This window comes from Eulemur rufifrons, chromosome 13 (genome assembly GCF_041146395.1).
Source record: "Eulemur rufifrons isolate Redbay chromosome 13, OSU_ERuf_1, whole genome shotgun sequence".
Lineage (NCBI taxonomy): Eukaryota > Metazoa > Chordata > Mammalia > Primates > Lemuridae > Eulemur > Eulemur rufifrons.
In genome coordinates, this window is record NC_090995.1 from 3448949 (window position 1) to 3476836 (window position 27888).

Consider the following 27888-nt stretch of genomic DNA (forward strand, 5'->3'; position numbering starts at 1 on the left):
CAGATTTTACTGAATTCATTTATCAATTCCAGGAGTCTCTTGGTTGAATCCTTGGGGTGTTATAGATATAATATCATATCATCAGCAAAGAGTGAGAGCTTGATCTCTTCTGCCCCCATTTGGACGCCCTTGTTTTTGCTCTCTTGCCTGATTGCTTTCACAAGGACTTCCAGCACTAATTTGAATAGCAGTGGAGACAGTGGGCAAACTTGGCAAACTCGTCTGGTTCCAGTTCTAAGTGGAAATGCTTTACATTTTCCCCCATTCAGTATGATGTTGGCTATGGGTTTGTCATATATGGCTTATATCACTTTTAGTTAAGCCCCATCTATGCCTATTTTGTTAAGCGTTCTTTTCATAAAAGGGTGTTGAATTTTGTCAAATGCTTTTTCTGCGTCTATTGAGAGAATCATATGGTCTTTGTTTTTGCTGATATTTATGTGATGAATTATATTTATAGATCTGTGTATGTTGAACAATCCCTGCATCACTGGGTGAAGTCCACTTGGTCGTGATGGATTATTTTCTTGATAAGCACCTGGACTCGGTTTCCTAGGATTTCGTTGAGAATTTTTGCATCTATATTGATAAAGGATATTGGTCTGTAGTTTTCTTTTTTTGCTGCATCATTTCCTGGTTTTGCTATCAGAGTTATGTTTGCTTCATAAAATGTATTGGGGAGGATTCTAACCTACTTGATGTTGTGGAATGCCCTTTCACAAGACAAATGTCAACAAACAGGCTGTTCTCTCAAATATGCTCCCCATGGCAGCAATCCAGCAATCCAGGGTCACAAAGTTGGCTAGCACTTCACCTCCCTCAACACTTTTGGCTTCAGAATCAAAATCAAAATGAAATGCTAATTGGACAATAATTGATGGTTTTGAATGTGAGTATTTTCAAAAATTATTCTAGCAATTTAAAATCTATTCTGTTCTAAATAAAATACTTACTCTATTTATTCTAATTGTGTATAGAATATTTACTTTTCTTTTTGGAGACAGTCTTGCTTTGCTGCATGGACCTGAGTACAGTGGCATGATCATAGCTCACTGCATCCTCAAATCCTGGGATCAAGTGATCTCCTGCCTCAGCCTCCCTGCTAGCTGGGACTACAGGGCACACTATCACAGCCAGCTAATTTTTCTTTCTTTTTTTTTTTCTTTTTTTTTTTCTTTCTTTCTTCTTTCTTTCTTTCTTACTTTCTTTCTTTCTTTTTTTTTTTTTGCAGAGGCAAGATCTCACTATGTTGCACAACCTGGTATTGAACTCCTCACCTCAAAGGACTCTCTCACCTTGGCCTCCCACGCTGCTAGGTTTAGAGGCATGAGCCACCACACTTGGCCCTATAGAATACTTATCTATTCTATTCTAAAGTCCTATGAACTGCTGCTAAATTGCCTCTCCTCAGCTTTGCTTTGCATTTAATTCCTGAACATGCTTTAAAGTTTTCCAACTATTTATGCACATCTGTGGGGTTATAATTTTTCTTTCCTGCAATCTTTAGAATAATATTAATCTCACCATTTTGCCAAGTCACTTCACCCAAAAATGAAGGATTTACACTGAGGATACTTCTGACAGTTACAATAAGCTTTCTTAGGCCCATGTGAATTATGAGGGCTCTGGAGAAAAAGGAGATAGTTTGATCCCTTGAAGAGATGCTGGTCTTTCCCTCAGAGGCTCTGTTTAGTCATAGTGGAGATGCCAGCCCTGTTCTTCCTGTTAATCTGTGGTAACTGGTTATTATCAGCAATAGAAAATTCATACCCCCCTGCTGCAGACATGACCATCTCAGGCCTGTGGGTAGTCAAGTCTCCCTCTCAGACAACAACCTGGAAATATTCTCCAATTTTAAGACCCAAGATTAGACTGGGTCCATCTAGATGACGCAAGATAATCCCCTGATCTCAAAATCTTTAGAGAATGTGCAGTATCTCCTTCACCATGTAAAGCAACATATTCTGTATGTTCCAGGGATTGGGAGTGGACATCTTTGGGGGCCATTATTCTGCCTGCCACTTGGGAAATCCCTGACCTAACCTGAACCAAGCATGGCCTCTCTCCAGTTGATCTCAATTTAGAAGATCATAGTTAAATGGAAATGTAATATAGAATTTGGCTGCCTTAGAGAGAGAGAGAGAGAGAGAGAGAGAGAGAGGGAAGTGATGCCCTTCTGGCACTTAGAGATTGACAGGTTTGCCTTTGGACATTCCAGATGTTCCAGGCCGCCATGGCCATCTGAACTAGACCAGTGATGCCCACTCATGTATCTGCTGCTCTTCCCACTTGCCTATCTAAATTTCTGAAGGCAGGGCAAGGAGTAAGAGCACAGTACTTGCTAGATGGTATTAGGAGGAATCTCTTGACTCCACGGAGTTTGCCCCATTGCATTTTGTGGTTCACAGTGCAATGTATTCATGAAGTGATGGAAGTTTACAAGTGGGTAGGAGGGTTCCAAATGTGCCTGGTCCCTAAAAACAAGGTGGTAGTGGCCGCAATTCCCTCAAGTGCTGGGTCTTCAGGTGTGGGAGAGTAATAAAACATATGCTATTGATTCCATCTGTACCTCTAAATTCCAACTCATCTTTCTTGACAAATCTTAATGAAATATCTTTCCCCTGAGGTTTCTTTGACTCTCAAAGTAGAAGTCAATCTCTTTAATTTAGGAAAAAAATACACAAGCACTCACTCTGAGTTGGCCATTAAGTGCTGAGAATGCACAAGGGGAAGACAGGGTGGTGTCTTCCTCCTCTGAACCCACTCGCAAACCCTCTCCTGGCACCGACCACTTCCCACCTCACATGAGGGTTCTCTGTCTTCCCGACCTGACCACTGACCCCACTGCTGACCTGGAATCCCTTAAAGTGGAGTCACTGAATATTCTATATTATGAGATTCCTCACAGGCAGCACAGTCCCTGTCCTAATAAAAATGAGCACAGAAATTCAATAATCATTTATTAAATACCTACTGTCTAAATGGTACTACGTGCAGTTGAGAATATAAATGACACTTAAGAAGGCCCCTGACCGGAAATTTCTGATAGAATTTGAGAGCCTGGTCTCTACACTAAATGCATAGAACAATGAATGAGAAGAAGTCCCAAATATCACAGGAGGGACACTGGTGTTAGAGGGATGCAGAGAAGGGAAGGATGACTGTGATTTGCAGCTAATATTTGTCCGCGAGGGGGCCTTGTCCTGGGTCTCATAGTTTGTACAAGATCTGAATGGGTCACAGGGACAGAAAAGAGGAGAAACAGCATGATGAGCAAGGGTCTGAGAGGGGAACAGACATCTGTTTGGGGGACAACAGAGACACAAGCTCTCAAAGAACCTGGGCCTGCACTGGAGCTGGGGAGGGGCAGAGTGAAGGGGAAGGTTAAAGCCAAATCGTGGGTCCCCTTGGAGACCAGGTGTCAGATCTGGGATTCTCTTCTTTCCTTCACACCTTTCCAAACTGAAATCCTGGGGTCTCCCCTTGCCGCTCTGTTGGGTGAATGTTTCTCAGCCCTGGTGTCAGTCTCTGTGACTCATAATTAAAGCTTCCTGACACAGTCATGAGCTAGTCAGGAAATTATTTCCTTGGCAAATCTGGAGAAATGTGTCCTTTAAGTTAAACTGTCCATGTTGACAGATTACATCTAACTAAAGAGCTCATTGTACAATTTTATGACACCTCCAAGTGTGGATAAAAGAAAAATCCAATCCTATTCTCTGAATGCCATGCACATACTAGTTACATTGACCAAAGGGCAATGGAAATGATCCAGTGAGGATTTTCTTCATGTTCTGAGATTACTTAAAGTCTACCTGAAATGCCAGCTCCTCCACGATGCCTCCTCTAAGTCCTTCATTCAGAGGGACTGTGTCCTTCCTTCTCTGCTCCCAAAGCACTAACCTATCCCTGTGATGGGTACTTCCAGACAGGCTGATATGCAGATGTGGCTGCCCATGGGCCTTTCCCCCACAGACTATGAGCTTCAATTTATGGATAATAACTGCAGCTAATATTTATTGAGGGTTCTCCTACCTGCCAAGTTCATAACTGCCTTACATGCATTATTTCACCTATTGACAAAACACTCTTGTACACTGATATTTATCCTCATCTTACAGATAATAAAGCCAAGGCAAAGAGCAGTTAAATAATAAGTCCAAGTTTACACAGCTGATAAGAAATGGTGTCTGCCTGATCCCAAAGGCCATGCCATAAGCACTGCTCCTTACTGTCTCTGGGCATGGGTGGAAGTCATCCCTTATTCAACCCTGCCCCCGACTGGACCCAGCTTAGAGCCTGGCATAAGGAGATGCTCAGTCAATGCTGATTGGTGTTGCATGGAGCAGAAATGCCAGGGATGGTAACACCTTGGCTGGGACTGATTGGGTGTCTGATTCCCTGCTGTGAAGAGGAGGGTGCTGGATCAGACACGTTCCTCTGGCTCCCAGCTCTCTCTGTCCTACCTCATTTGTGCTGCTTCCTCAGTCCTCCTCCCTGCTAACTGCACCATGTGCATTCAAGGTTGGAGCTCAGTGCACAGAAAGGGAAACAGAACTCTGCCTGCGAGAGGGAATCATGGAATTCGAGAGAGAAGGGGGGACATTAAAATTTATTTCTACCTGTAGGGAAATATTTAACCTAATTAAAACAAAATGTTATCCGATATTAGCACATCACAAAGTCAAGGTTTTGAGTCGTAGTTCAGTGCCCTTTTCTTTCCCAATTGAATGACCTAAGCATAATTTGATGGGTGTGGCCCACAGACACAGATCACCTGTGGAATTGGGCATTACTCAAGCAAACACAGTATCTGTGCACTATATATATGCACTCAGGCAGGGAAGAAGTCCACAACCTCACCAGTCTCCTGGTCTGCAGAGAAGACAGCAACAACATGAGCACTGCAGGAAAAGTAAGCAAAGAACCATTACTGTTGGAAATATATCCTCATTGATATAATAAGTAAGAGATTGCAGTATTTGATGGATAATTTAGAATTCATATCTAAATCAGAAATGATACACTGAACATGATGCACAATATATGCTACAACTTATGATGTCTACTGAACTACAATGGAAATAAGCTATGCTAACTACCTTTAACAAGAATGTCTAGAACTGTTATCTAAGTCTTTATTTCCTCCATTAAATAAATTTATAGTAAAGTGATACTTTATTCCAAGCTAATCATAACTGATTTGTAATTCTAAAGTCAAAAAAGCCTTAGGCAAGAAGTTATTCCATTCAGAGAAATGTGAAGTGTAAAAATAAGAAGTTATCTTTATATTAAGAAATCCTAGGCCAGTGGGGTGGCTCATGCTTATAATCCCAGCAGTCTGGGAGGCCGAGGCAGAAGGATTGCTTGAACTCAGGAGTTCAAGACCAGCCTCAGCAAGAGCAAGACCCCATCTCTACTAAAAATAGAAAAATCAGCCAGGTGTGGTGGCACACACCTGTAGTCCCAGCTACTCAGGAAGCTGAGGCAGGAGAATAGCTTGAACCCAAGAGTTTGAGGTTGCAGTGAGCTATGATGACACCACTGCACCTACACAGGGTGAGAGAGTGAGACTCTGTATCAAAAATAAAAAAAGAAAAGGAACCGTAATTTAGATGTGTTATTCTTTGTAATCACATTCTTTTTATGAACACCAGAAAGTTAAGTCTGACAAAAGTTTTGTGAAAGGAATTTCATTCACAAGACTGAAATATCCTTCTAATCTTACTATAAAATCTCTTAAAAATACATATAACATCGCAATCATCAAAGTTAAGCAAGACAACATCAACATGCAAATTTTGGGGTCTCTTATGGCACCCTTAGGCAATTTCCAGAGAAATCCCACAGAATAATATCTTCCGCCTATAAAAATCAGTGTGATTTTACAGAAAATTAATACCAATACGATTTGAATCACTTATTAGCACTAGGAACACAGGTTCTAAGACTTCCATAAATTTATATTTATTTGTTCAATGTGTTGACACATACAGAGAAATGGATGTGGTCATTCAGTGTAATCAAAGGGTGTATTTAATTGCTCACTTATAAGAGGCTGGGCAACATTTCCAGCATGTTTGTTGTGTTAGGAGTGGAGCACACAGTAAAACGTCTTGCTAGGTTCTCAAGTTAAACGTTCTGACGTTTCTATACACACACACTGTCTGACAAAACAGGCTCATAGCAATAAGATTGGTTGGATGAGTGGCCAATTGTCATTGTTATTATTCCACTTTATTTTCATTTGTTACTCATTAGAATTTGTCTTCTAAAGGAAAAATAATTCGGAAAAAGAAAAATTAAATTTACCAAAACTCGGTTTAAGCTTATAAATAATGAGATCATTAAGTTTAAGTGAGGTATAAACCAACCATATTAATGAAAATAATAAATGATGAAATAAGCAATCGATCCTCCCCTCTCAGGTGCAGCATTAGTAACTTTGCATTCTGATCTCATTTCATTTATGTTTGTCCTGCCTGCATTTTATTTCCCTCGGATGCTAAATGGTGACAGCACTAACATCTATCTACTTCATAAGGTGTTTATGAGACTTTAATAAATTAATGCTGTAAAGCACTTAGAACAGTGCCTGGTACACAGAAATAAGTTGATAAATGTTAGTCACCGCTATTATTGCTGCCCTATTTCACTTTTTGCTAACTTTTAACTACCGTGGGGCAGTGAAAGGTAAGGCTGGCTTGATCTTCACTCCCTAGACAGCCAGCTTTGTGACTTTGAGAAAATCATTCAATCCAAGTCAATTAATCCTCAGTCTTTTCATCTGGAAAATAAACCCAATAATTCAGTAATACTATCCTGGCAGCCCCTGGTCAGTGAAACTCACCCTGCACAGGCCACAGTGTGCCTGTCACATCACAGGCACCTGAGAATCAGGACCTTCCTGCTATGAGGATGATGTTTCCAAGGATTCTCATATTGACTTTGGCATTGACCATGTTGATCACCCTGCAAAGTGGAAGGATTAGACAAATAATGAAATGAATTCTCAGAAGAATAAATTTCTACTGAATTTATCATATTTGCAATGATGTCAATTCTCTCTAGAAAGAGCCCTGTTAACTGTACACATCATACAACAAGGAAGATAGGTTTTATGACACATACTCACGTACTTAAAATATGTGTTCAACTTTTATTTTTAGGAGCATCTATGGATAAGCTATGCTAGCTAGAAACTCAAACACACAGTTCTACAGTTTTAGAATACATGTGTGTGTGTGAGTGTATAAACACACACAAACACACACACCCCGCTAGTTCTAAGGTCTGTAATTTTTGGCCCCAGTCTAATCTGGAAGGAGCCTCTACACGTGAGTTACATAACAAAACAGGCTGCCAAAGCTAAGTTTCAGGTGAATGATGCAAACAAGTAGCACACAGAAGGGGTAATCACAGGAGAAAAGGCAAATAGAGAAGCAAAGTCATCCCAGGGCAGGGGGCAAGTAAGTATGTAACTGTCATTACAAAGACAGATCCTTTGTCCTAAGCAGAAAACTGAGCAAGGAATTAATGGATTTATGAGAACAGACACCGGCTCTGTCAGGAAAATAATAGTGACTTGGAACTTTATGTAGAAGCCAACAGTTGTTTGTAAACAATGGATTTTAGGACAGCATTAGGAAATAGTGGTACTAAACACCTTTGGGGAAAAAAACAACATGGGGATGGCCTAAAATAACATATTCTCATTTATTTCAGTATCTTATTACAGTAAATTCCGTTTCTCTTTCCTTGTGGTATCACTTTATTCTTTTTTTTTTCCAGCTCATTATGGGGGTACAAATTTCAGGTTATATATATTGCCCATGTCCCCCCATCCCCCCGAGTCTGAGCTTCAAGTGTGTCCATTCCCTAGACAGTGCACATCGCACTCATCACATAGGTATGCACCCATCCCCTCCTCCCACCTCCATCCCCCCCCAGTCAGAACTTCAAGCATGTCCATTCCCCAGGCAGTGCGCATCGCACTCATCAAGTAGGTATACACCCATCCCTTCCCCCCAGCCCCCACCTCTGTCCGATACCCAATTGGTGTTATTCCCAAATGTGCACTCAGGGAAACCAGTTTGCTGGTGAGTACATGTGGTGCTTATTTTTCCATTCTTGGGATACTTCACTTAATAGAAGGGGTTCCAGCTCTCTCCAGGAGAACCAAAGAGATGCCATATCACTGTTATTTCTTATAGCTGAGTAATATTCCATGGTATACATATATCACATTTTGCTAATCCATTCATGAATTGATGGGCATTTGAGTTGTTTCCACATCTTTGCGATTGTGAATTGTGCTGCTATAAACATTCGGGTGCAGGTGTCTTTTTTATAGAATGACTTTTGTTCTTCTGGGTAGATACCCAATAATGGGATTGCTGGATCGAATGGTAGGTCTACTTGAATCTGTTTAAGGTATCTCCATACTGTTTTCCACAGGGGTTGCACTAGGAAATCGCAGAGCATGTAAATAGGTGGAAAACCATACCATGCTCATGGATCAGAAGAATCAACATTGTTAAAATGTCTATACTGCCCAAAGTTATCTACAGATTCAATGCAATCCCTATTAAATTACCAACATCATTTTTCACAGATATAGAAAAAATAATTTTATGCTTTGTATGGAACCAGAGAAGACCCCGTTTAGCAGAAGCAATTTTAAGCAACAAAAAGAAAATGGGAGGTATTAATTTGCCAGACTTCAAACTATACTACAAGGCTGTGATTATTAAAACTGCTTGGTATTGGCACAAGTGCAGGAACACAGACCAGTGGAACAGAACTGAGAATCCACATATAAAACCATCCTCATATAGCCATCTAATCTTTGACAAAGCAGACAAAAACATACTCTGGGGAAAAGATTCCTTATTTAATATATGGTACTGGGAAAACTGGATAGCCACATGTAGAAGACTAAAATAGGACCCACAACTTTCACCTCTCACAAAAATCAAATCACGGTGGATAACAGACTTAAACCTTAGGTGGGAAACGATTAGAATTCTAGAAGAAAATGTAGGAAAGACTCTTGCAGACATTGGCCTAGGCAAAGAATTTATGAAGAAGACCCCTAAGGCAATCACAGCAACAACAAAAATAAATAAATGGGACCTGATCAAATTAAAAAGCTTCTGCACACCAAAGAAACAGTCATGAGAGTAAACAGACCACCTACAGAATGGGAAAAAATTTTCGCATACTACACATCAGATAAAGGACTGATAACAAGAATCTATTTAGAACTCAGGAAAATCAGTAAGAAAAAAATCGAACAACCCTATCAAAAAGTGGGCAAAGGACATGAATAGAAATTTTTCAAAAGAAGATATAAAAATGGCTAACAAACATATGAAAAAATGTTCAACATCTCTAATCATCAGGGAAATGCAAATCAAAACCACAATGAGATATCACTTAACTCCAGGGAGAATGGCCTTTATCAAAAAGTCCCAAAACAACACATGTTGGCGTGGATGCGGAGAGACAGGAACACTCATATACTGCTGGTGGGACTGTAAACTAGTGAAACCCCCTCCCCCCTTTTTTTTAGAGAGAGACAGTTTTATTATCTCTGTAAACCAGATGTGTTCATGTCTATGCAGAACATGTTAGGTACCACACATGGGCCTCGATGTTCCATGTACAAAGACAAGAAGACCCAAGTCCTGACTTCAAGAGTAGAGACAAAATGGTATCATCATTTGTTTCATTTTCCAGGTCATAAAATGCAAAGCCGCTGTGATATGGGAGCTAAACAAACCCTTTTCCATTGAGGAGGTGGAGGTGGCGCCCCCTAAGGCCTATGAAGTTCGTGTTAAGGTGAAACATTTTTCCACTTTCATTTAATTTTAGCTTTAAAAAGGTTCAAAAAATATTAAAAATGGAAAAAACAAAAATCCATCAAGAGGCACATTTTATATGGTAATTCAGACAATGGAATTACATTTGTTATCAAGGAGAGATGTGAATATGAATTGTCAAATTTTTGAAAAGTGACCAAAGAGTATATACGATATAATTCCAGTAAAATAAAAAACAGTTTGTGTGTCTGATTATTTAGAGAGTAAAAAGGGATATATCAAGATTTCAAAATCAATTAGCACTAGATATTTTCTTGGAGTTAATCTACAATTTCTACTTCTATAAAAATGCCTTCTTGTGTTAGATAAGATAAATATTTCAAAATAGATTATTTCCCGGATTATTCTAAATTCTTTAATTCAGGAAAGGAAGTTAGAGAAAGGTTTCAGACTGCATAGCCTTGAATGGGGGTAAACTGCATCTTTTGTAGTTGGAAAGAGCAGGGATTATTAGCAAAATCCTTAAAAACGTTTTAGAAGCACAATTCCAGAAAATTCGGTATGTTAAATCCATCTGAGGGTCATAATCTTTCTGAATCTGATCATCTTCCCTTTCCTACGGCAGATAGTGGCCGTAGGAATCTGTCGAACGGATGACCACGTGGCCAACGGCACCATGGTCCTTCCTCTTCCTGTGATAGCAGGGCATGAGGCAGCTGGCATCGTGGAGAGCATTGGAGAAGGGGTGACCACAGTCAAACCAGGTACAGAATTCACACTCAGGGGATGTGCCTTGGTTCAACACCCCAGGATCATCCAGTCTGGATGAGGAAACTGAGGCAATGGGGATGAAAGATCTTACACAAGGTCACAGCCCAGCTGGCCCTGAAGTGTGTCTTCCTCCCTCCCTCCCTGCCTGACTCGGGCACGTGTGCATCCAGGCACTCACGTGTTCTCCCCTTCAGCACGTTTACTCAGCACCTATTAATACACGACGCCAGACACTAGGTTAGAGCACAGGGATGTGAGAGATCACAGGAGACACAGGGGCAGCCAGTGTGGAGTTCATCCCCTAATAGCCCCGGTTTAGTGCTGCTGGGCACTGTCTTCTGTCAGGGCCCAAACAGAACTGGCCGTGGGACAAGGGAGAAAACACAAGCCTTGGTCCTGAGGCTGTAGATCAGTGTATGGAGACTGTTCTGTGCTGAGTTCACAAAGGGGGCCCGTGTGGCTACAGCCGAATCAACATGACCTTTCCTTACGTAGCATGTAGAGCCCGTTCACCAATTTCCTCTTCCCACACAGCCTCTCTTCTTGAACAGGGAGTGAATGAAACAGACTACATGAAGGCATCTGGCCAAAAACAGCCTGTTGTATCACCTTTACCCAGGACAAAATGTGACTGGTTGCAAATTATAAATTATTTTATCTTTAATATTTATTTTACCCTAATTTTATTGTGTAGTAATATAAATATTTTCACGGGGAAAGGGTGACTAAACACAAAATTTTCATATCACCATTCCCACATCACCAATATCTACAAAATATGATGGGCCAACCATTTCTCTTGGTGTTGTGGGATAGGTAGAATAGATGATTATGAATAAAAATTATGTTTAATTCTAAAAAATCCCTTTAGCCAATAGATTTGACCTTCCACCTTACCAAATACTTAAATAAGCTGTGAACAGAAAATAATAAAACCAATGGTCTAGTTTGAGCTTCTGCTCTTAGTACTTCGTGTAGCCAGAAATAAATTAATAATAAAATGACACCCTTCCTTTTGACCCTTTCTCCTTTCACCATAGCAGAAAAAAGGATAATTCATAAATTATCAACTAAAAAATTTGAAAGTCAGTTCTTCTCCTAAAAGAAAGTGCCTAACTCACTGTGGAGGGTTGAGGTTTTCAGAGGCATTTCTTCCATTCTTCTTTGTCCTATTTTTGTCAGTTTTCCTCAAAAAGAAATTAAGATATTTTTAAAAAGCATTTGCTACATATGAAAGATGAGCATACTCATTTTGAAAGGCCAAAAATTGGTTATCCAAATTCTCATTTTTATTTTGCTAAAATTATTACAAAATATCACATCTCCCCAACATCCTGTGGAACTATGGAAGCTCCCTTCCAACTGAAAATGTTACAGATACCGTGAGAATATTGGAGATTTAATTAGTAAAGGATTAAGTGAGATGATGTGTGTAAAGCCCAAGGAGAAATCAGGACACTCAATAAAAGTTAACTCTACAGAAATAATTTTTAAAATCCAAGTTCCCTTCCACATTTACATTTCCTCTTTGGGAATCTTCAGGCACATGTAACCCAAACCAACACCAATGCTGGCAGAAAATGACCAGTGGCACGGTAGGGATTGGACCCTAGTTCATGGACACTTTTCTCAAAGACACAAACCTCCAATATATACTTATAAGGTCTAAGTACTTCCTCTATACATTTCTGGAAATTTAAGAAGAATTTGTTTTATCCTCCTCCAGGTGATAAAGTCATCCCACTCTGTGTTCCTCAGTGTGGAAAATGCAGGATTTGTAAACACCCTGAAAGCAACGTCTGCTTGCAAACTGAGTAGGTTTTTCATCCTCTCTTTGCACAGCCCTTGAGTTTGCACATTAGTTATGCTCGTGTCTTATGCCCTGTGTGTCTGTGTGTTGCATGACCAGTGTGGGCAAGCCTCGGGGGACCATGCAGGATGGCACCACGAGGTTCACCTGCAGGGGGAAGCCCGTCCACCACTTATCTGGCATCAGCACCTTCTCCCAGTACACCGTGATGGATGAGAACGCCGTGGCCAAAATTGATGCAGCTGCACCACTGGAGAAAGTTTGCCTCATCGGCTGTGGATTTTCCACTGGTTATGGGTCTGCAGTCAAAATTGCCAAGGTAGGAATGACAGTGGCCAGTAAGATCTTTACACTCAGATTGGCAGGAGCCACCAAGGAAGCAATTTCTCACAAGAATCAGAGAGTATTTTTCATGGCTGTGAGGTGTTGACTACGAACAGAAAAATGGCCCCAGAAGGCATTGAGAGCATGTCTTTAAAAATTCATCTGTTAGTCACAGATAAAAAGTTGTCCATATCTGGCTAATAAAAACTAAAGATTTCATTTGCAATAATTATCTTTTGATATTTTTTCCTTTTGGGGATTATTAACTTTTAGGGTTGAGAATTCATTCAGTCATTTATTCTACAAGTAGAGAGCAGCTGTACCTGCATTAGGCACAGTAGGTTCTGCTGGGTTCTGAGGCAGCAAAGATAAGTGAAATGCAGGGTTTGCCTTTGAAGAGCATCTAGTCCCTGGACCCCCTACTCCCACATTTAGGATCAACAGTAGATTCCAAACCTTACCTGATACATTTCCAAACCAGAGGTCACCCACTCTGTAGATAATTCTCAGGGAAGGGATAAAGCTTCAATGACACACTTATTTCACTCATCATGGGAGTTCATCTGCGTCTTTTTCCTCACCATGAACACACACACACACACACACACTCCTCAAAAGTGCTCCAGTTTCAAGGCGAAACGCTTTAAATGTTCGTCTTCTCAAATGCCTGAAAATCGGGTAGTGTATCTGGTAGTACTCTTCATTTTCTGAAACTGAGGTCCAGAGACATAAAGCTGACTGCTGGTTGGTATGAGAGCTGACACTAGAATACCATTCTAAAATCTCTTGCTTTATCTTAAATCACAATACGTAGTTGCTAGCACCTTTAAATCACAATCACAAGCCTTGTGTTTTTCTTAGTAAGGTAGAAACTAGTGTTGTACCATGCAGTATTGAATAGCATTTGGTGGATAAATGAGTGAATAGACACACTTAAGGGAATGTACCAATGAGATTATTGGGGACAGAAAGAGCATTTTAGCCATACTGAAGGCTGACTATAGAAGACTAGATTTATTAAATAGCCCCTCAACAATTTAAGCAATTTAGAGTACATCCTTCCAAATTTCTGTGACTTTAGCACTTACTGCCTTGAGCAATTGTCTCATCTATTTTACAGGTGGTCTAAGTGGGCGTACCCATAGACCAGAAGCTGAGAATACTCATAATGAAAGATTTTATTCATTATTAAAATACAGATCATCTTTGGTTGCATTAGTGTTCACTAGTGTACTTTTCAAAGCAGGGATTTACTGGTCATGACTACTGAAAGTTAATGAACCAAGCAGTTGATCATTGAGGGTTTGACTGCTTCAGTCTCCTTAAGTAGCCTTTTCCACTTACACCATTTTCCACAAACTGCCTTTGAGACACTAAGGCTGGCTATCGATGGCTTTCAGCCATGTAGATTCTCTTCAGGATTGCAGTCACTGACATTTAGAACTCCAAGATCATCCAGTCCCGGGTTCCCAGCCTGGGCATCCCATTGCAGTCACCTGGGGCCTGGGCCGCACCTGCAGAGATTCTGATTTAATTGGTATGGGCTGTGACCTGGGCATTGGGATTTTTTAAAGCTCACCAGATGAGTCTAATATGCAGCAAAGCTTGAGATCCACTGACCTAGCTCAACACCCTCAACTTAAACATGAAACAACTAAAGCCAAAAGATTGGACATGAGAGTCTGAGTGGCTCTTGGTAACAGACAAGGCCTGGCACTTTATAAAGCCTAGGCACATTCCAACAGTCATTACTTAATCCATTTTTGCATTATCTGAATACACAGGTCACGCAGGGCTCTACCTGTGCTGTGTTTGGCCTGGGAGGTGTTGGCCTGTCCGTCATCATGGGCTGTAAGGCAGCCGGAGCGGCCAGGATCATAGCCGTGGACATCAACAAAGGTAAATTTGCAAAGGCCAAAGAGTTGGGTGCCACTGAATGCATCGACCCTCAAGACTACAAGAAACCCATCCAGGAGGTGATAATGGAGATGACCGATGGAGGTGTGGATTTTTCGTTTGAGGTCATTGGTCGGCTTGACACGCTGGTATGTACAATGACATGTGGAAATTTCTGCTTCTGCATCTGGAGTATGCTTTTAGGTGGCTGAACATAAATATTGCGCATAAAGAATATTTTTAAAATAATGAATGGTAATTTTCCATCTCCTGTTTGTTACCTGGCTTGTTTCATTTATTGTTGAGAAATCTTTCATTCCATCAGCTAAGCAGGCCTGCCTCGAGTAATATTTCCTTTTTAGAAAAGGGTCTGTTTTTTATTGAACCACTACAGATTAGTTTATTAATTTTTTATTAGTTTATTAATTTTTAGTTATAAAATTCAAACTCAAGTAAATATAACTAATATAAATTCTGTTCTCCAATTGGTATTATTTTTCCTCCACATTCTCAACAAAAATGGCTTGAACAATTCTTTACGTACTTTACTATAGTCCTATTTTTTTATATGTCATACTTTTCCACAAAAGAATCAGCAATTTTAGGTCCAGAATTATTTCATTAACTGAAAATGTGCCCTAAGGAAAATAACTGCTTTAAGGTACCCTGTATTTTACCACGGAGAGAGCACAGTGCCTGGCACATATCTTGTACCCAGTATTGATATATTGGACTGAATACTTTAAAAAGTCAACAATTTACCAGCCCCTAAATTTGAGAGACACATTCCTATCTCATTGCACTGTTTATGGTTTACATGAGATTATGTGTGTCAGATACTTAGCACAAATCCCCACTGTTGAGGTTCTCCAGGCAGTCCCAGCAGTGTGGTGAAGGGGAGCAGCACCCTGAAAGCAAAGCCCTTTGCAGCCTGGATCTGGGACAATATGCTATACAAGCATGAAGTATCAAGAGAATCCAACTTTCTATAGCTTTTTTCCTTATTATCTTTTTCTGTTGTTTTCCTCCATTTTCTCATGTGGAACTGAATTGCTACCTTATTTGAAGATAACAAATGCCAGATAGCCACATGTTCTGAGGATATCTGGTCTTCCAAGTGTCATAATCCAAAATCCAAGGACTAATCATTATTTGCTTTGGGGGATCCTGTACTGTTATCTTACCACAGAACATGTACAAAAGGATGACTAGAGGGGAACGACTTTCTGGACTGTCTTTTGAGGATCCAGAATTTTTTTTTTTTATTTTATTTCATCTTGTTATGGGGGATACAGAATTTCAGGTTACATACGTTGCTCCTGTTCCGCCTTTCCCCCCAAGCCAGAGCTCCAGACGTGTCTGTTCCCCAGGTCGTGCGCATTGCACCCATCATGTAGGTATATATCCCTCCCTTCCCCACCTCCCCTTCCCGAGTCAGCACCTTCAAGTGTTACCACTCCCCAAACGGTGCACAATGCACTCATTGTGTAGGCATACCCCCATCCCCTCCCCCGCCCCCCACCTCAGTCTGACATCCAATTGGTGTTGCTCCCAGATGTGTATTTAGGTGATGATCAGGGGAACCAATTTTCTGGTGAGTACATGTGATGCTTGTTTTTCCATTCTTGGGATACTTCACTTAATATAATGGGTTCCAATTCTCTCCAGGAGAACCATAGAGATGTCGTATCTTCATCATTCCTTATAGCTGAGTAATATTCCATGGTATACATATACCACAGCTTACTAATCCAATCATGTATTGATGGGCATTTGGGTTGCTTCCACATCTTTGCTATTGTGAATTGTGCTGCTATAAACATTCGGGTACATGTGTCTTTGTTAAAGAATGACCTTTTTTCCTTTGGGTATATGCCCAGTAATGGGATTGCTGGGTCAAATGGCAGGTCTACTTGAATCTGTTTAAGATACCTCCATAATGCTTTCCACAGGGGTTGCACTAGTTTGGAGGATCCAGAATTATAAGTGTAGTTTAAAATGAAACCACTATGCATTTGGGGGAGGTAAAAAACAATGTTTAAAACATGTCCGTTTTAGAAATGGACAGTAGAACAGGAATCCATCAAAAAGGCAAACCATCAAGTGGGAAAGAGACAAATTTTGATGATGTAATCACACCTTGTTCACCGTCAAACCATCTGGTTCAATGAACTGGGTTAAAATCATCTACTTAATAAATCAATGAAAAATGAATTAACCAGCTTAAAGATTGCCTGAGAATCATATGATGATGAAACACTACCCTTCTTTAAGGAACCAGAATTTACATATGTTTGTAACAATGTTTGCCTCCTTATTACTTTATAAGAAAGTGTTAACTATACACAAATGCATTCATCCATTCTTTCATTCAAAAACCATTTTCTGGGCATTTCTTAAATCCACAGCACTAACCTAGGCACAAAAAGGAATGAAGAACAAAAAGACATAATCTCCTCCCTCCCCACAGTCACAATCTCCCTAAATCAATGTGACATCATACCGTGCATTATCAGTAGAGACTATCAGAGGGTTTACTGTAAGGATGTTAAGTGTTGATTTTATTCCAGATGGCTGCCCTGTTATGCTGTCATGAGGCGTGTGGCACAATCGTCTCTATCGGGATCCCTCCTGATTCTGAAACCTTCCCCGTCAACCCTCTACTGCTGTTGACTGGACGCACCTGGAAAGGAGGTATTTTGGGAGGTATGTACGTATGCTTTAGGGCCAAATTGTTATTAACCTCAGAATCTCTACCCTTTTACAAGTGACCAGGCCAGGTTTTGGAAAGCAACATGGTCAAAAATTAATCAAAATTCCTATTGCATCTATAGACTCCAAATCAACTAGATGTGGAACTAAGGAAGACAGAAGGTCCCAAGACAGAATTTTCTAGTATCCCCATAAACTTACTAGGACCTCTTTTAATCCTTGTGACTGCATAAGACACCAAAATTTGTAATAGGGCACAGAAATTCTATAGGACACATGAATCTATAATTCATGTCTATACTCATTGCCCAAATTGAGACAACTGCTAAATTTGCTCCTTGACTTTGAGATTAATCATCTGCAGTATAATTTTTCTATGAGACAGCTAATAACTAAGGACCCTTGCTTATCTGGGAAGATTTTTTTTTTTAAAGCCAAAGCACTGCACCTATCAAAGCACTCTGTCTCCCAGTAACCTCAGTAATAGCAGTCTGAGGAATGCAGCACTTTTTAAAACTTTCATCTTAATCTTATTTGGAAAGTCTTCTCTCCAATTCTCCTCCTTACCCCTGGCTGAATCTAACAATGATATTGTCTTCTTTTCAGGCTTTAAGATGAAAGATTCTGTCCCCAAACTTGTGGCTGATTTTATGGCTAAGAAGTTTCCATTAGATGCATTAATAACCAATGTTTTGCCTTTTGAAAAAATAAATGAAGGATTTGAACTGCTTCGCTCTGGAAAAAGGTAGATTTTAAGTTGTCACTTTTTGGTTTTTGCTTTTAATGGTAAGGGGTTGGCAGAGAATGAAAAGGTAGAACCAGGAGAAAAAATTGGAGTGCCTTGGTTTCCGTTACCAGCTCAGGTTCACATGTAGAGCACCTGAGATCCTACTGTGGGGCACTGAGAACAGTTGTGTTACATTTCCTATTCTGTTGAATCCAAATATGTTGGTTACAGCAAATCTAAAGGATCAGAGCCACTCAGCCTTCTTTGCAGGAGGACACTCACCTTTGCCAAAAAAATAATCGGATCACACGATCCTTATTACACCATGGACTCACTGAACACTCTGCCTGGACCCCTAAATAAGGCTGACAGTTAGGGGCTATAAATTTAAATTATACTCAGGCCATGCCCAACACTTTCATTATGGGAGGTTATAGAACTACGTTGGGATTTTTTCTATTCAGATACTACTAATTTTTCTTTTTTGATTTTTCAGCTTACAAAGAAGTTTTTACAAATAAAAGTTATTATAAAGGGGAAGGGTGCAAAATGCTGTTTAAATGTTTGTCTTAACTTTTTTGTAAAGCTAGAAAAATAAGCCAATTCTATTAAATATTTACTACTTCTAACATTTAACATTTACAGCCGCCTAGTGAGATGAATTTTGTCACCTGCATCTAAATGAAGCACAACTAGTAATGGGCAGTTGTATCCACCCCCTGCCTTCTAGCTCCACAGTCCATGCTTTCTCTGCTACCCCACACTTCCTCTCATGGGGTTTTCAACTTTAAATAGTATTTCCTGGGCACTCACATAAAATATCATACTAGATGCTTCATCTGACAAATATTCTTGAGCAAGGAGAGAAACAAGCAACTAGACAGCACCAGCTGTTCTACTGATTGTCTTATCTGTATTATCTTATGTGATTCCCAAACAATACTGATATGGCCAGTTCCGATTTCATCATCTTGGAAAGGAGAAACCTGAGACTCAGAGATGACACATCTAGGCCAGAACCAGGCAGGTAGCTGAGAGGGAAGCAGAATTCAAAGATCTGGTTGTTAGCAAATCAATTCTCTTTCTATTAAGTCACATCGCAACAGTACATGTGTGTGTGTATGTGTGTGCATACATACATATAGAATACAGTAGTCATCAAACGTTAGTTATCCTCATCATCATGATCATCATCATTATCATCAGGTTGGAAAGATAATGGCATATAAAGAGGTGACCAAACCCAGAGAGCAGTATTGAACACCAAAAGAATTCACTAGGTGTGCCTAAATTCACTTTATGTGAGTGTCATACAATTCAATATGTGCATTTAAATATAATGAATCCTACCAATAAGCAAAGATCAAAAATTGTAATGCTTAATACTGGTAAGGGTAAGGTGATGTGGGCACCTACATATGCTGCTTGTAGGAATATTAATTGTCATATTCTTTTGGAAAAGGAATTTGGCAATTTGTATCAGAAATTGAGAAAACTTAGATCCTGTGTGCCAGCAATTTCATTTTTAGAAAACTATTCTAAAGAAATAATAAAATATTCAAACACACATAGGTGTTTAAGCATGTTTACCTGTTACCTATAATATAAAAGACTAGAAACATCCTGAAAGTCCAACATTAAGGGAAGAATTAAATTCCAATCATGTATTAGAAATCCATGAAGCCATTAAAAAGAAATGATTACATTACGTTGGGAGATTCTCTTGATGTAATCTGGGTTCATAAAATAGAGAATACAAATTACATACACAATATGATCCCAAATTTTCAACAAGCACAGTAAAAAATGTATATATCTCTATAAAATGTTGATTAAAATACAAGAAAATACAACAATGCTTATTTCCTAGTTGTGAGATCACAGATTGTTTTTACTTTCTTCTTTATACTGTCCTATAGTTTCTAAATTATCTACATATATTCTTATGTTTATATATACATATGTATGTTAAAAAAGTTTACAGAGGCATGAAGACTGTCTTCTTCTAAAAGCATTTAACCATCAGAAGATGCTTTTAGAAAGGGTATAATATGTAATGCCAACAGTAAATGTTATATTTCTAACCTTTACAAGAATGAAGTCTCTTACAGTTGATACAAATAGCTTTATTATCTACTTTTAAGGATCTTTAAACATCTCTGAATTAAAGCTCTACTAAATTTTCAGCATACCCTTAATGTGATTAAATTAACAGTTCCTTCAGGCTGTAATTTATACAATTTTGTATTTATGCAATTTGGAAGACCAGCACGGCACACTCGATGTGTGATATGAACCAAATTGCAAATCTCTCTAAATTTCAGTTTCTATAATCTCTCAAATGGAAGTAAAATTAAAGCCTACCTTCCCCATGGTTTAGGTTGAGGTTGAGGTTTAAATGAGATAATGCATGAAAAGTATACACAAAGTTTGTGACAGATAGGAAGCAATTTTTACATGTTATTACCCATCGTTGTTTTATGTTCCCTCATTTGCCAGGAACATGGGCACTCAAAAATGATTTTTTCAGGATGCTGATATAGAACTAAAGTCCAAGTGACAGTCGTATTCAGGATATTATGAGAAAGCTTTAGATTGGAGAAAACATAAGAGACAACAACATCGACAGAAAAAGATGAACTGTGTTTTTTTTGTTGTTGTTGTTTGTTTTATTTTTTTTAATTTTTATTATAGTTATTTTTTATTTCAGCATATTATAGGGGTACAAAAGTTTAGGTTACGTATATTGCCTTTACCTCCCCTCCCCCCCAATCAGAGCTTCAAGCGTGTCCATCCCCCAGACGGTGCCCATCGCACTCATTATGTATGTATACACCCCTCCCCTCCCCTCCCATCTGCCCGACACCCGATTAATGTTATTCCTAAATGTGCTCTCAGGTGATGATTAGTGAAACCAATGTGATGGTGAGTACAAGTGGTGCTTATTTTTACATTCTTGGGATACTTCACTTAGTAGCATGGGTTCCAGCTCTATCCAGGAAAATACAAGAGGTGCTATATGACCCTTGTTTCTTATAGCTGAGTAGTATTCAATGGTATACATATACCACATTTTATTAATCCACTCGTGGATTGATGGGCATTGGTTGTTTCCACATCTTTGCATTGTGAATTGTGCTGCTATAAACATTCAAGTGCTATAAACATTCACCAGCAAAGAGCGGGAGTTTGATCTCTTCTGTCCCCATTTAGACACCCTCATTCTGCACTCCTGCCTGCTTGCTCTCGTAATGACTTCCAGCACTATGCTGAATAGCAGTGAGGACAGTGGGAAGCCTTGTCTGCTTCCAGTTCTAAGTGGGAATGCTTTCCATTTTTCCCCATTAGGTATGATTGAACCGTGTTTTCATTTGATTTTATCTAATACATAGGAATGGGGTTGCAGTGGCTGGGAGCACAGGAAAGTTTTCACTAACACATGTCAGATGCTCCCTGGACCCTCACGCAGAAGAGTGTGAATTGTCTCAGTGTTGACAAACTATCTTTTCCTTCCCATTGCAGTATCCGCACCGTCCTGACCTTCTGAGACCACACAGACGCCTTCCCTTGAAGCAGCCTCCAGCCTCCTCCATCCCACACCCTCTGCAACACCAGCTGGGCAACATCATTGATTCTGTTCTTCAGACATGTTATCAATAAATCACACACGAGAGCTTTCCAAAAGAAATAGAAATCGATGTGAAATTATACTTCATGCTAATGTTTAAAATCCAGTGAGAGCTTTTATACATAAGATGTTCAATATCAGCTGGGGAATGGGACCACTAAACTTTCCTTCTTAATCATTCTACTCATGTTGCCTTTCCCCTTGAGGAAATAAACGTCTTGTGCCTTCTTGCATTTTTTCGTATCTTTTTAACCCACAATCATTGAATCCCAGTGGAGGGAACCCTCCACTTGCCCCGAACACACACGTCAGGCTACCAAGCTTGAGGTCTTCTACCTCTACCTCTATTTCCACTACCCGTATTTTCTTTTTTTATACAATCTGTCAAGACTCCAGGGTAAAAACTACAGATGGCAAAGGATAGACTCAGGTGTATAAACAGAGAAGATCCAGAACTTCTAAATCCAGGAAATTTCTTATTAACTCAAAGAAAATGTCACACATTTTCATACAGTGAAAAAGAATGTTTCTATTCTTTTCACGCTATTAGTTTACACTGAAAAGATAATTTCTCTTTTAAATAAAAACAGGTTTCATGCTTCATGTGATAAATGTGAGGGTCAGATGCTAGTTGAGAAAATTGAACTATTCCTTTAACCATGTTCAAAAAATCTATAATTTTTACTCATGAAATGCTTCATTGGCTAAACGGTCTTAGTTAATGATTATAATTGACTAAAAATGAGTCATAAGGTAATTAAAAATCATATGGTAGCTTGAAGTATAGAGCTAGGATGGCAGCAGCTATAAGCACAGCATATAAAATGGGTAACCAAGAAATGGCACCGGGACCTAAAGCAGTGTATTTTCTAATTAGATATATACACCTATACAGTGGGTACATTTTTACAAAAATTAACTTCAATCTAGAACTTTTCTATTAAGTACCGTGTCTTAAATCAAATCTATGATCCTCAAGTAAGTTTAATATTTTGAATATGCAAAGGCCTATAGAACCCATTTGTTAACGCCTTCACACTTGCAGAGGAAGATTTGCATTTTGAACTTTATCTCCAATGTGTAATGAAAAGTTACTTTCTATGTAAGGAATTACAGCTATCTCCATAAGTGCTACTTGCTGCTATGTCTACAGTCTGTTTCATATCACAGAAAGGACCCTCGACAGAGAGTAAAATAATCCATCTACCATTTACTGTGTGACCTCAATAAGTCCCTGAAACTCTCTGAGCTGGTTCGTCCTTTGCTGTGAAAACAATTAAGCTACCCCCACCCATTATAGCCTTATCGAGTTGAATGGGATGATGCCAGTGAAAGAGCTTTGCCAACTGCAAAGTGCCACGTAAATGTGGGGAACATTTCATTGTTTTGTCAAAGATGCTGAAGGAGACACTCAGTGTCAAGGCACCTTTCAGAATGCCCCTAACATAACATCAGGAGAACTACCTGTTGCAGTGTGCACTGTGATTTTTACTTTGGTGCTGACAAGGTCAGACCCACACAAGGAGGAAGTAGTTCTAAATGTCCAGCTTACCACAGAGGTCATAAATTCCCGCCAGTGGCCAGGAGCCCTGGACCCAGCTTCTACCCTCCTTCCTCCCAGGTTAGGGGAGCAGGTGGAGAGGGGGTGTCAGGTGGGTACTTTCAGTGTTTTCACAGAGAGGGCAGGTGTGTGTTGGGGGCAAACTTTTGCACCCATCACTAGTTGTTAGTTATGTTGACCTTGGCTGGGAAGGAGCCAGGTTGAAATCAAAATAGAAAAGTAGAACCACAGCATGGCTTGTATCCCAACAGGATTGTAATGGTGCACATGGTTGTTGTGGCCCCCAGTAACTTTTGACTCTAGAATCAAGAACTTCCCTGTTTGCGACTCTCCCCCAAAAAATGTAGGTCTGTGAATGTACACAACTTGCACACACTTTTAGCCAATAGCATAAAGGTAGTCAAAATAAAGATATTTGCAAGGTTCTAAGTGAAAAAATTTATGTTGATGGTTTAATTAATAACTCGGATACACTGACTTAGCATCTCCAGAAATAGTACATAATAAAAAGAAATAATAAAGATGAACTCTGAATTGGCTCTTTGCTACTTTGCAATTCACACAAGGAGCTCTAGGATTAGAAAGAAAGTCATCTTGACAGAATTATTAGATAGTTACTCAGAAGTTGAAGTAGAGTGAGCACAAATATGTATTGGATAATTATGAATGTATGTGACCATGGCATGGCATAAGAAGAGAAAGAAAAATTGGTGGGGCAAGAATATCAATAAAAGTAGAGTAGGTACCAAACACTATTTTGATGAAATGAATGCTTGGATATGTGAACTTGGTTTCTCATTACATTCCCTTGGATTTCTCATTACATTCGCATAGAAGAAACATCTCAGGGTTGAGAAGACCGTCTGCACAGCACCATCACAGTCACCAAGAGAATCCAGAGCTTGCTTAAATTCTCACAGACAAAACTAACAGACAGAGATAACTAGAGAGAGAGACAAACATCTGCTTTCCATGTCCATTCTTGCCCTTTGAGGGATTTGACATGTCAATAAATAACTCAATAGTTCTATTATCAATGAAAGCAGGTGAGAGAAATCAACAGATCATTCTTATCTAAACAAATTTAAGGACTTCCATTCATTCATAAACCAATAATTTCCAGTGTTTGGGGAGATATCTAACTGCCTTCAACAGAAATACCAATAGTTTTGAAACAAAAAAACACTTTTAGTTCCCTGCAAATTTAAATAATAAATATCACTTGAGTGATAGCATGTTGCAGGGTGGGTGGGAGGAATAAGTTGAGAAATAACTTTAAGACTATTTCCTTTGAACCTGAATTCAAGCCTCAGGAAGCTGGAAGGAAATCAAAAGCTGAACTGAAGTCAATTCCTTCACTGATGGAAGGAAACTCTAAGGCTTTAGGTTTTATCTTTCCCAAATCTTCAAACTATAATGAATAGCAGAAATCATTTGGAGCACTCAACGGTCATTTATTTCACATTTAATAACTTCTCCTCCTTCTGAGACATTTAAAGACAGAGGACATTTGAGGACTACTAAGAACTGATACTCATCCTACAGAAATTATACTACAACATTAAGAAGAAGGAATTCCTCCCTAACTCATTCTACAAAGCTAATATTACCTTGATATCAAATTGAGGGAAGAACACAAGAAAAAGAGAAAACCATAAACAAATATTCCTTATGAATATACATAGAAATATCTAGAATAAAATACTGGCAAGCCGAATTCAACAGCACAGCAAAAGATAATCCACCATGACCGAGGGGGCTTCATCTCAGGAATATAAGGGTGGTTCAACATGTTCAAATCAAAAAAGGTGGCTGACCACATAAACAGAAGCAAAAACAAAGATCATACGATCATCTCAATAGATCCAGAAGAAGCATTTGACAAAATTCAGCACCCTGTCATGATAAAAATCCTCAACTAAGTAGACATAGAAGAAACATGTCCAAAAATTATAAAAGCCATATATGACAAACCAAAAGCCAATATTATACTGAAAGGGGAATAGTTGAAATCATTCTCCCTTAGTACTGGAACAACACAAGTGTGCCCACTGTCACCACTTCTATTCAACATAGTGGTAGAAGTCCCACCCAGAGCTAGTAGACAAGAAAAAGAAATAAAGGGTATCCAAATTGGGAAACAGGAGGTGAAGCTATCACTCTTTGCTGATGATATCATCTTGTGTCTAGAAAATCCCAAAGAGTCCAACATAAGACTCATGGAATTGATAAATAAATCTGGCGAGGTCTCAGGTTCTCAAATCGAAATACAAAAATCCATAGCATTTCTATATACCAACAAGAGTCAAGCTGAGATTCAAGTCATAGACTCAATACCATTCACAACAGCTACAAAGAAAATAAAATACTTAGGAATATACTTAACCAAGGAGATGAAAGATCTCTACAAGAACAAGTAAGGAACACTGAGGAAAGAAATTGCAGATGACACACAAACAAATTAAAATACATCTCATGCTCATGGATTGGTGAAATCAACATTGTTAAAATGTCCATACTGTTCAAAGTGATTTATGGATTCAATGTAATACCCATCAAAATACCAACATCATATCTCACAGATGTAGAAAAAATAATTCGACGCTTCATTTCAAACCAAGAATGAGCTGAAATAGCCAAAGCAATCCTAAGCAAAAAGAACAAATCTGGAGGCACCACATTACCAGACTTCAAATTGTACTGCAAGGGTATAGTAACCAAAACAGAATGGTACTGGTATAAGAGCAGCGACATAGACCAATGCAACAGAAGAGAGAACCATATAAAACCATCTACCTATATACAACCAGCTAATCTTTGAGAAAGCAAACATTACCCGCTGGGGAAGGAAAGCCCTTTTCAAAAAATGGTGCTGGGAAAACTGAATAACCACATTCAGAAGAATGAAACAGCACCCGTATCTCTCACAATATACAAAAATTAATTGAAGATGGATAAAAGACTAAATTGTAAGACACAAAACTATAAAAATTCTAGGATAAAATGTAGGAAAAACTCTTCTAGACATTGACCTAGGCAAAGAATTTATGACTAAGAGTCCAAAGACAAATAAAACAACAAAAAACAAACAAACAAATAAAAAGGAAATGAGACTTGATTAAATTAAAAAGATTCCACACAATGAAGGAAATAATCCAGAGTGAATAGACAACATACAGAATAGGAGAAACTACTCATCAACTATGCATCTGACAAAGGGCTAATATCCAGGACCTACAAAGAACTCAAACAAATAAGCAAGAAAAAAAAATGAGTATGCTGGTGGACTTCTGAGCATAAAAGAGATTTGAGGCTGTCTGAACTATCTGTTCTCCCTCTTTCCAATAGTTCTGAGGAAAAAGAAGAGAGCAAAGAGGGAGAGAAGGTAAAAGTTATATCCAAAACTAATACATAACATAGAAAGTGGCAATGTTTAAGCTGAAAGGTCCATGCTGGGATTACAGTGATTTTAGCCTAATGTAAATATTTACACATAACTTTAATGGATCAGAAGGAGTTTGACAGAAGGAAAATTGGGGGAGGACACTGCAGACCAAGGGTTCAGGACGAAAAAGCAGAGTATGTATAAGGAATTACAAGCTTTTAATATTGTTGGCATGTAAATTTCACAACAGGAAGTATCTATGGCTAGGGAACAATGGTTCTTGGATTCCTCACAAGAAGTTGAGGTTTTATTCTCTGGGTCTTGAAAGTGGGAATTCTTTTAAAATTTTTCTGAGCAGGTTGGTGATATGTTCAGATTGGCACATTAGAAATTCATTCTTGTGGCCCTGGGGAGGGTGCATTAGAGGTGAGGAGAGGAAAAGAGAATGAGGAGGTTTCAGCTATGTATAAGCAAGACAGAACAGGGCCTGTTTCAGAGCAGTAGCAAAGGGAAAGGAGAACCCCAAATGAATGAGACACTCTCAGAAAGGACAGATGACTTGGCAGCAAGATCAAGGGATTTGGGGACAGAAAACAGAGGGCAGAGGCTAATTCTAAATTATCAGCCTGACAGTTGGCTGTAGACTGTAGAACCCTTCAACAGGAAGGGGTCTAAAAACCATCTCAGGCATTTGTGGTGAAGATGGTAGTCTTAGTCCATTTTCTGCTGCTAGTACAGGATACCTAAGACTCTGCCATTTACAATCAATAGAAATTGAACAGTGAACAATTCAGGAGGCTGGGAAGTCCAATATCAAAGTGCTGGCATCTCCTGAAAGACTTCTTACATCACATGGCGGAAGGGGAGAGGGTGAGAGAGAGAAAGAGGGGACAGAACTTACCCTTTTAGAAGTCATTAATGCCACCCATGGTGACAAAGCCCTCATGGCTTAATGACCAGTTAAGGGATTCACCTCCTAACACTGTTATAATGGCCACTAAATTTCAACATGAGTTTTGGAAATGAAAAACATTCAAGCCATAGTAATGGTTAAGTTTGGCAATGGAGTTGATGACTTTGAAATGCCTCTAGGATTTTCAAATGGAGTTGTGTTTAGAAAGTGCACAGCCAAGAATGGGAGGGACCATTGTTGTAGGACCAACCCTTAGTCACTTTTGGGAGGAAGAGATCTCTCACCCCAATTGATAATAGAGCCCTTACGGTGTCTTTGTTACATTGTCATAACTGCA

At 39.2% G+C, this 27888-nt stretch overlaps 1 protein-coding gene across 1 annotated transcript; it reads left to right on the forward strand.

The window, feature by feature from the left end:
• Positions 1-4827: 4827 nt before the first annotated feature.
• On the forward strand, positions 4828-21925 carry LOC138393873 (alcohol dehydrogenase 1C-like). The gene is made up of 9 exons (XM_069485338.1): positions 4828-4915; positions 9742-9843; positions 10450-10588; positions 12322-12409; positions 12505-12724; positions 14514-14774; positions 17196-17331; positions 17944-18082; positions 21587-21925. Exons 1-9 carry the CDS (start codon positions 4829-4831, stop codon positions 21609-21611), a joined length of 1197 nt encoding a protein of 398 aa, XP_069341439.1. The 5' UTR covers position 4828; the 3' UTR covers positions 21612-21925.
• The last annotated feature ends 5963 nt before the right edge of the window (positions 21926-27888 follow it).